This window comes from Pyrus communis, chromosome 12, assembly GCF_963583255.1.
Source record: "Pyrus communis chromosome 12, drPyrComm1.1, whole genome shotgun sequence".
Classification (NCBI taxonomy): domain Eukaryota; kingdom Viridiplantae; phylum Streptophyta; class Magnoliopsida; order Rosales; family Rosaceae; genus Pyrus; species Pyrus communis.
The window spans coordinates 2,627,165-2,635,676 of record NC_084814.1 but is presented as its reverse complement, the minus strand read 5'-3'; the positions used below and the strand labels follow the sequence as shown (position 1 = coordinate 2,635,676).

Sequence of the window (8,512 nt, the reverse complement as noted above, 5' to 3'; positions counted from 1 at the left end):
CGCTTGGTAGAAAAATATGATATTTTGATACGATCAAGCTAAGTGACTCACGGTCGTCCTCCAACTGGAATTACTCCAAAATTCATCCATTTGGTCCTGTTTTGCTCTAGAAGAAGTTGAAAATCTTATATTGAAAATACAATTCAAAGCATCAAAATTCTTCCAGAATATTAACCAAAATATACTACGAACGGGGTAAAGTATATAATATGAAATCGACTCATCAGTCCTCCCCTCCGAAAATTTAATGCTGGAAAGTAAAGAGAGTCGCACGTGCTTGGTTGCACACTCACATTCAACCCGTCTCCACTGGTGTTCGGACAACTGCGGATCGATTTAGGGCTCGGGTTTTTGAGTTTACCGTGTTTGGGCACTCTTTGTTGTATTGGGCCTTTTTCACTGACCCAAAATAAATGGAAACCAAAAGTGAGCACGTAAACATTACAAAACCCGACCATTTCGTCTTACTCCTCCCTCTTCGACATCTCTCTCTCTCTCTCTCTCTCTCTCTCCTCGTCTCCCAATTTGCTCAGAGAACATGGACGCCATCGACTCAGTGGTGGATCCGCTCCGAGAGTTCTCCAAGGACAGCATTCGCCTCGTCAAGCGCTGCCACAAGCCCGATCGCAAAGGTAATTCAGTATTCGGGTCGGATCTGTGTTTTCTCAGAAGTTATATTCTTTGATATGCATGTGTAATTGATGAGATTTGATGGTTGATTGTCGTGTAGAATTCTCCAAGGTCGCGCTCCGGACAGCGATCGGGTTCGTCGTGATGGGTTTCGTCGGGTTCTTCGTGAAGCTGATCTTCATCCCCATCAACAACATCATCGTCGGATCTGTTTAGGTATTTATTGTATCTAATCAATTGCATTGATTGGTTTGCTTGATCGATTTATGATTTGATTAGGTTGTTTATTAGTTGGAAATCGGATTAATTTGACTTTGGTAATTGTTGTTTGTTCAATTTTATAAACGAATCAAAAGTTTCGATGAGGAACGTAGTGGTTGAGTGCCATATAGATACTTGGTTTTTCTTCTATGACAATTTAGTTGAAATGGTTCTTTAATGTTGAGATTTTTATCACTCTTTGTTTAGATGTGTGCATTGTTCTTGGTTTTGAGTGTTTCGCCCCATTATGATTATTTTACTGGTTTGGGACGGATAGCCGTTTGGCGTTGCATCGTGATATTTGGTAGAAATGGATGTGGTGAATCTGGTGATATGATCTAAATTGGGAGATATGCTTGTGGCATGATTGATTAGTTCAAGTTCTGGTGTTACCCTGTTGGTCTATTATTCTGCCTTATGTATCTTAGGAAATTGATGTCGAATCCAGGACGGTTAACAGAAATGTTGGTGTACAAAATTGGTCCAATGTTCTTGTATCTTGAATTTATTCGTATGTAATAATATAGATTATGGTGTCATTAGACTATGGATTCCAGACCGTAGACTAGCAAGTTGGTTAGGAGTATTTGAAACATATTTCTTATCTTTCGTTGTAGAATCGGATGTGGATTGGGGACTGATTTTGTTTTCCCGTGTGGTTGCAGGTCATGCTGAAGATCAAGTTAGACGGATGATAGGTGCAGCAAACCTTAAGAAAGCATTAGCTTTTAGTTCTCATATGCTCCTTGTTTCTGTAAGACCATGATACATGCACTTTCTAGTTTTCGATGTTTGGGACCTTATCTCTTTCTCGTTTAATCAAAAATTTTGTTGTTCTGGATTCGTTTACTTGCTTGATGATTGTCATTGTACTTTTTAACCAATAAAATGTCGGAGGGATGATAGTGGCTAAAACAATGGAGAAATGTTGAATGGGATGGGCTCGAACGATGGATTCAGTAGCACATTAGTCATGAAGTTTATACAGTACGAATTCATACTGTATGGCTGTTTTTCCTGTTCGACCGGGTTCCATGATAAAGATGCACTACGAGTACCACACCACTAATGCGCTGGAAGTGTGATTCAGCCGTTTCATTTCGTGATGTTGGTATACTATGCAGTACATGCGTAGCGTTCGTGTTGCCCTTACAGTTGAGGTTATGTCTAAGTTTTTTATCGTCACTTGTAAGCGAGAGGTCTTGTGTTTAATTTTTGCCAAAGGTAAATTTGAACTATATTTTTGCTAGCTCTAATTCTTAAATATAGCACAACAAAAATTTAATTTGCAAAATTCCTTTGGTCAAGCTACTTAGTACTACAATCTAGTGATATTCCTCTTCATTTGTAACTGAGAGGTTTTATGTTTAATTCTCGTTAGAATCGAATTTGAATCATATTATTACTAGCTTATTATTAGGTTAAGTTCACAATCTTTCCTTTAGTGTAAAAAAAAAAAATTAATAATAATAAAATAAAATAAAATTTTCCTTTTGTCCGTGATGCTCTTTATACCTATATCCTATCCCATCCGGTCTGCCAAACAGGCTCTGCGAGTCAGCAAAAATGGTGTGGTCATCAGGAGACTTCAACAACCATATACTTGTTTCGTCCTGTTAATTTTTCAATATCCTATCCCATCCTGGGTTGGTTCTTTGTCTCGTCCTGTTAATTTTTCAATTTTTTTAGGGGACCATAGATAAGATGCTCTATAGGAGACTTCAACAACCATATACTTGTTGATCCGTCTGTCATCTTCTGTTGGTCATTTATGTATAGAATCGAGGGTAGTTTTGTGCTTTGCCCCTAAAACTCGAGTTTAATCGCACTTTTTGTAAGTGAAACTGCGAACCAATAAACTCGAGTCTTGGGCCCACAGCCAAGAAAAAATACACTCTAACTCGAATCAGTTTAGCAGATGCAATTATGTCTATGCGTCACAGTGCAAGTTCCATCCCCACTTTCAACTCACCAAAAAAAGTTGATTATCAGTCACAAACTTTAAGCTAAAAATTATTCCAAGTTAAATAAGAGATGCCAAAACTTAACAGACACAACTGGTTCACGCTAATACTAGCACATAAACTAAAAACTTTTACATACACCTCTAAATTACACTCTTACGAATGAAAAACAGACGCTGCGCAGCCCGCAACTTCAATAACTTGATCTCCCATCGCCCTCTGTTATCACATCTTTGAAAGCACCGCCGCTCGGAATCATAGGCAGGACATGCTCTTGATGGGGCACTATTACATCCAACAAGTATGGACCAGGAGTGTCCAACATTTTTTGAATTGCTGCTTTCAGATCTTCCTTCTTTGTCACACGGGCAGCCGGTATCCCACAAGCATCTGCAAACTTGAGCATATTTGGGAATATCTCCGACTCATTTGCTGGGTTCCCCAAGTAAGTATGAGCCCTGTTTGCCTTGTAGAAGCGGTCCTCCCATTGCACAACCATACCCAAATGCTGGTTATTCAACAGCATTATCTTGACTGGTAGTTTCTCCACACTGATCGTTGCCAATTCCTGGACATTCATAAGGAAACTTCCATCACCGTCAATGTCAATGACAACAGAATCCGGGTTTGCAACAGCAGCCCCGATAGCAGCAGGCAATCCGAAGCCCATAGCTCCTAATCCCCCTGATGTCAACCACTGCCGAGGCCGCTTGTACTTGTAAAACTGAGCTGCCCACATTTGATGCTGTCCAACACCAGTGCTTATAATCGCGTTCCCATCAGTTAACTCATCAAGAACCTGAATGGCATTCTGAGGAGAAATGGAGTCCCCAAAAGTCTTAAAACCCAATGGGAACTTCACTTTCTCCTCTTTCAGCTCCGCCCTCCAAGCTGAAAAATCAAGCTTAACCTTGCTCTCTTTCTGCTCCAATATCCTATTCAACCCTTCCAGTGCCGATTTTACATCAGCACAAACCGACACATGAGGCTGCTTATTCTTTCCAATCTCCGCCGAGTCAATATCAATGTGAACAATCTTAGCCCGGCTAGCAAATGCCTCCAACTTCCCGGTAACCCGGTCATCAAACCTCACCCCAAATGCAAGCAGCAAATCAGACTTATCCACAGCATAATTAGCATAAACAGTGCCATGCATTCCAAGCATTTGAAGTGACAGTTCTTCGTCATTGCACGGGTATGCCCCGAGACCCATCAAAGTACTAGCCACCGGGATCCCCGTGAGCTCCACGAACCGCCTCAACTCCTCACTGGAGTTCAAACACCCTCCACCAACATACAAAACCGGTTTCTTGGACTCGGACACCAACCTCACAATCTGCTCCAAGTGACCCTCATTGGGGGACTTGGGCAACCTAGACATGTACCCAGGTAACTTAATGGGTTGATCCCAATTGGGAACTACAAGCTGTTGTTGCACATCTTTGGGTATATCAATCAAAACCGGGCCAGGTCGACCGGAGGTAGCTAAGAAAAAGGCCTCCCTAACAACCCTAGGAATGTCCTCTACATCAAGAACAAGATAATTGTGCTTAGTGATTGACCTTGTTACCTCAACAATTGGGGTCTCCTGGAAGGCGTCAGTGCCTATCATTCTCCGGGGTACTTGGCCGGTGATTGCCACCACCGGTATGCTGTCCATGAGCGCGTCGGCGAGGCCACTAACCAAGTTCGTTGCGCCGGGGCCGGAGGTTGCAATGCACACGCCGGGACGACCCGACGCGCGGGCGTAGCCTTCAGCTGCGAACACCCCGCCTTGCTCATGGCGCGGGAGGACGTTGCGGATGGAAGAAGAGCGCGTGAGAGCCTGGTGGATCTCCATTGATGCGCCGCCAGGGTAGGCAAAGACGTCGGTGACGCCTTGGCGCTCGAGCGCCTCAACGAGGACATCGGCGCCTTTTCTGGGCTCGTCAGGGGCAAATCGGGAGATTGGGGCCTCTGGGTCTAGAGGGTTGGTGGTGGTGGTGGCGGTTGTGATTGTGGTATCGGTTTTGGGGGAGAGGGAGCTGGAGATCCGGAGGTGGCGGAAGGGAGAGGGTTTTTGGGGAAGAGGAGAGAAGGGGGGGTTGAATCTGGAAATGGGGTGGTAGGATTTGGCTGAGGAAGAGAAAGGGGAGGGTTTTGAGAAGGAGTAAGAGGAGGGTGGAGCAATGGCCGCCATTGTTGGAGAAGCTGAGCTTGAGAGTGAAATGATAGTTTCAGTAGTGGCTGCTAGAGCAGGGAGACTCGTGGCCAAGGGATTCGTATCGTAGTTTCGCACTTATATTTCCTTTCAAAGGGAATGTCTATTTACATTTTCGTCCCTTTGTTTGGTCCAATTTATGATTCCATTTCTCTTCTGATAAGGAAAAAATGAATTACACGACAATTTTATCATTTTATATCTCCTTTATTTATAGTTGTTAAATTGAATACATCAAATAAAATTAAAAATTAAAAATAAACAAAAAGATATGTGAAACTAAAAAGAGTGCGTGAAAATCATCTTTTGGTTCTTAAATCCTTTTTGTCTCAAATAAGCTCCTAATTTGTTCTTTTTAATTCTTAAAATGTGTTTAGTTATGACGATTAGTGACAAAATTTGAATTACCATTTAGTGAAAGACTACAAATTACAACCCTCAATTTTCCCGCAAAATTAAAAATACTTGTTTGTCTTTTAATGTATGATCAAATAAAACTACCAAGAGGATTTCTTCGAATCCCAAACCATGAATATCATAATTTGCGTAAAAAATACTGAAAGGAGAAAATTTGCTAAATCATGTACATGATTGTATGTCATAAACCCTCCCTCTTTTTATCTCTAAATTTTTTATAGGCGACTCTCTCTCTCTCTCTCTCTCTCTCTCTCTCTCTCTCTAAATTTCTAACAACTAAGGAGGTCGCAATTCATTTTTATCTTAAAGTAGTTACGTGTAAGTGTTGACATCACAGCACCGAATGGAGAAAAAGCAAAGTAGACTAGCGTCCAAGGATCTAGACATGTCCGTTGAGTATATTGAACGCTGCAGCACAGATACAATAGCCTAAATTACCACATAACCCATTGACATAAGCACACGGTTTCGAGTTAGGAGGAAGAAGTTGCTGAGTGCTCAAAGCAATATAGCATTTTGGTCTTTTTGTAAAATGTTATAAAAAGGAGAGAAATATAAGGGCATGTTTGTTATCCTGCTTAAAAATTTAAATTGGTCTTGAAACTAACTTTTAAGAACATTTCTTAGAAACAGTTTTTTTTAGGTTTCAAAAACGTGTTTGGCATTGAACTTAAAAACTATTTTTTATTCTAAAAATTTGAAAACTTGTTTGGTTTAACTCTTAAAAACAACATTTTTTTTTTCAATTATGTATTTGTTTTAAGATATACAAAACATATGAAATTAAACCTTAAACATACTATTTTGATATTCATGTGCTAATACAACACATATATGCTCGGTGATCAAATTAAACTTCAAGTCTTAGACAATAAATATTACATTAAAACATTCTAGAAAACCAATAAACTTTGAGACTAATTGTTATTGACGTAATCAAGCCACATTGATCCGGCTATGTGGTCTCTAACATCATTCATAAAATTGTCGTCATTCAAATGCATGTTTTCCCCTTCTGAACTTGAACCATCCAAATCAGATGATCAATCACTTTCTGAACTTGAACCAGTGTTGTCCACTTCATTTGAATCCATCCTATATAGACAAACCAATAATTATATTCACTTATGAATGTACAAAGCTAAAAGCTACATTCACTTATGAATGTACAAAACACATATATACTCAGTTCTATGTAGTATGTACTATGTACTCAATTTTCACGAACTAGATGATAAATAAAAAGGCATTTTATGCATGCGAATATCAAATAAAATAAGAGCAGTGTGACCTAAGAGTAACTCATTTACCTCTTCCAAAGACACAGGCATGATAATACGACTCCACGCAAGTCCACAGTTGAAAAGACAAGGTTAAAGGAAATCCCAAAAGAAAGGGGACATAGTTTTTGTATTGCAAAAGTCATACAAATTTACCAGAAAAATGAAAGATCAAAACTTAAGTAGCATTCAGTTCTAATTAGCTAAATATGTAATGAACAAGAAGAATAAGGGCAACCCTAAACCAACAAGTCTCCCGCTTTGCGAGGAACATAAACCCCCATGAATAACAAAAAAGATTGGAACTTTGCCTTCCTATTCATTGTTCTTCATTCACCAAATTAACCCTTAATTTGTAACAGATTAACAAATTTAAAAACAAGATATTCACAAAGGCTCCTATTGAAATTTGTAGGTAAGTAGATGCTATTTGTACCAAAGAATCCAATGTATCTAATGAATAAAAACAAGATATTCACAAAGGCTCCTATTGAAATTTGTCAAGTTCGGTTAGATGGGAAGTGCTTCGACCACTGCACTCATCCCGTCTTTCCAGCCTTTGAACATGATGAATCAAATGGAGAATCAAAGCAAATCAAGGGTTCCAAAAAACAGAAGGGTACATGAGAACACAACTGAAAATCACTACCCTTGTTGAATTCCAAGGGTTAAAATCCAAATTGCACAATTTTCGACACCAAAATGAAAACGAGACTTCTCTTATTAAATCCAAACAGGAACTGTCGCTAAAAAACACAATGTAATTCAAAGACCAAGTCTGTCATTAAAGCATTCACAGAGAAAATATGAAAAATTCATTTTTGAACTCAAACATTTGACATTTTGGCTACTCCAAAGACCCATCCAATGAAACAAGTATATCACATAATATTACTTGCTACATACATGTAGCAAATGTCAGAAATCCATTCTATGAAACAAGCAACCATATGAATTTTGTAACCAACCACATATTTACCATGTCAGCATAAAAAAAGGATATGAACCCATCAGCTAATTCGTGCCATCTATCAATTCAAGATAGCAAAAATCCAGCTTAAAAAGATGATTTTCAAGCACGTAGCCATCTAATAAACAAACCCCACTTCCAAAAACTCCTCAAAAGTTGAGTTTGAATGGAAAAATGGATAGCAAATTATGACCATCAGACTAACAAAGAATGGATTTTTTAATACACTTTTCATGTAAATTAATCACAACCAGATGGTGGTTCCCAATCCTTTTCTGAAACTAACTACGTAAAATGCGAGTGATGAACAATCAAAGCATTAAAGCATGGTTTTTTTTTTTTTTTTTTTTAATATATATATATATCTATATATCAAAGAACAGAGAAGATGAGGAGGAGGACCTTGTTCGATGATCGGATTCTTGAGCTAATAAGGCTTGTCCAGAACGCTCTCCATCGAGAACGAAAACGACCGAGTCCGATTTGATGTCCTTGTGAACAAAAGCTTGTATTTGTTCTTCCTGGAACCGAAATCGATCAATTTGGATTGCGATTTGCAATGCCACACTGTCTCTGCTCCGCTGCTAGGAACATATATACAGTACACAAATGAATCGCACCAATTAGATAGATAAACTCAATTTCTCACAACCCAACACATAAATCCAACTTTCTGATCATTTTCTCCATTCCAAGGAACCAAACAAAATAGTAAGAGAAAGACCCATTACCTTGATTGTTCCTGACAGTGAAGAGAATGACCTAGTCTCATCCCCAATCAACCACTCAG

General features: G+C 39.3%; 2 protein-coding genes across 2 annotated transcripts; one reads left to right on the top strand and one right to left on the bottom strand.

Moving 5' to 3' along the window:
- Positions 1–473: 473 nt before the first annotated feature.
- Positions 474–1,732, top strand: LOC137711120 (protein transport protein Sec61 subunit gamma). Its single transcript, XM_068450326.1, has 3 exons — positions 474–632; positions 731–846; positions 1,557–1,732. The coding sequence occupies exons 1-2, from the start codon at positions 539–541 to the stop codon at positions 844–846; spliced, it is 210 nt and encodes a 69-aa protein (XP_068306427.1). The 5' UTR covers positions 474–538; the 3' UTR covers positions 1,557–1,732.
- A 1,075-nt stretch (positions 1,733–2,807) lies between these two features.
- On the bottom strand, positions 2,808–5,105 carry LOC137710339 (acetolactate synthase 1, chloroplastic-like). Its single transcript, XM_068449289.1, has one exon. The coding sequence runs from the start codon at positions 5,032–5,034 to the stop codon at positions 3,049–3,051; it is 1,986 nt and encodes a 661-aa protein (XP_068305390.1). The 5' UTR covers positions 5,035–5,105; the 3' UTR covers positions 2,808–3,048.
- Positions 5,106–8,512: the final 3,407 nt, after the last annotated feature.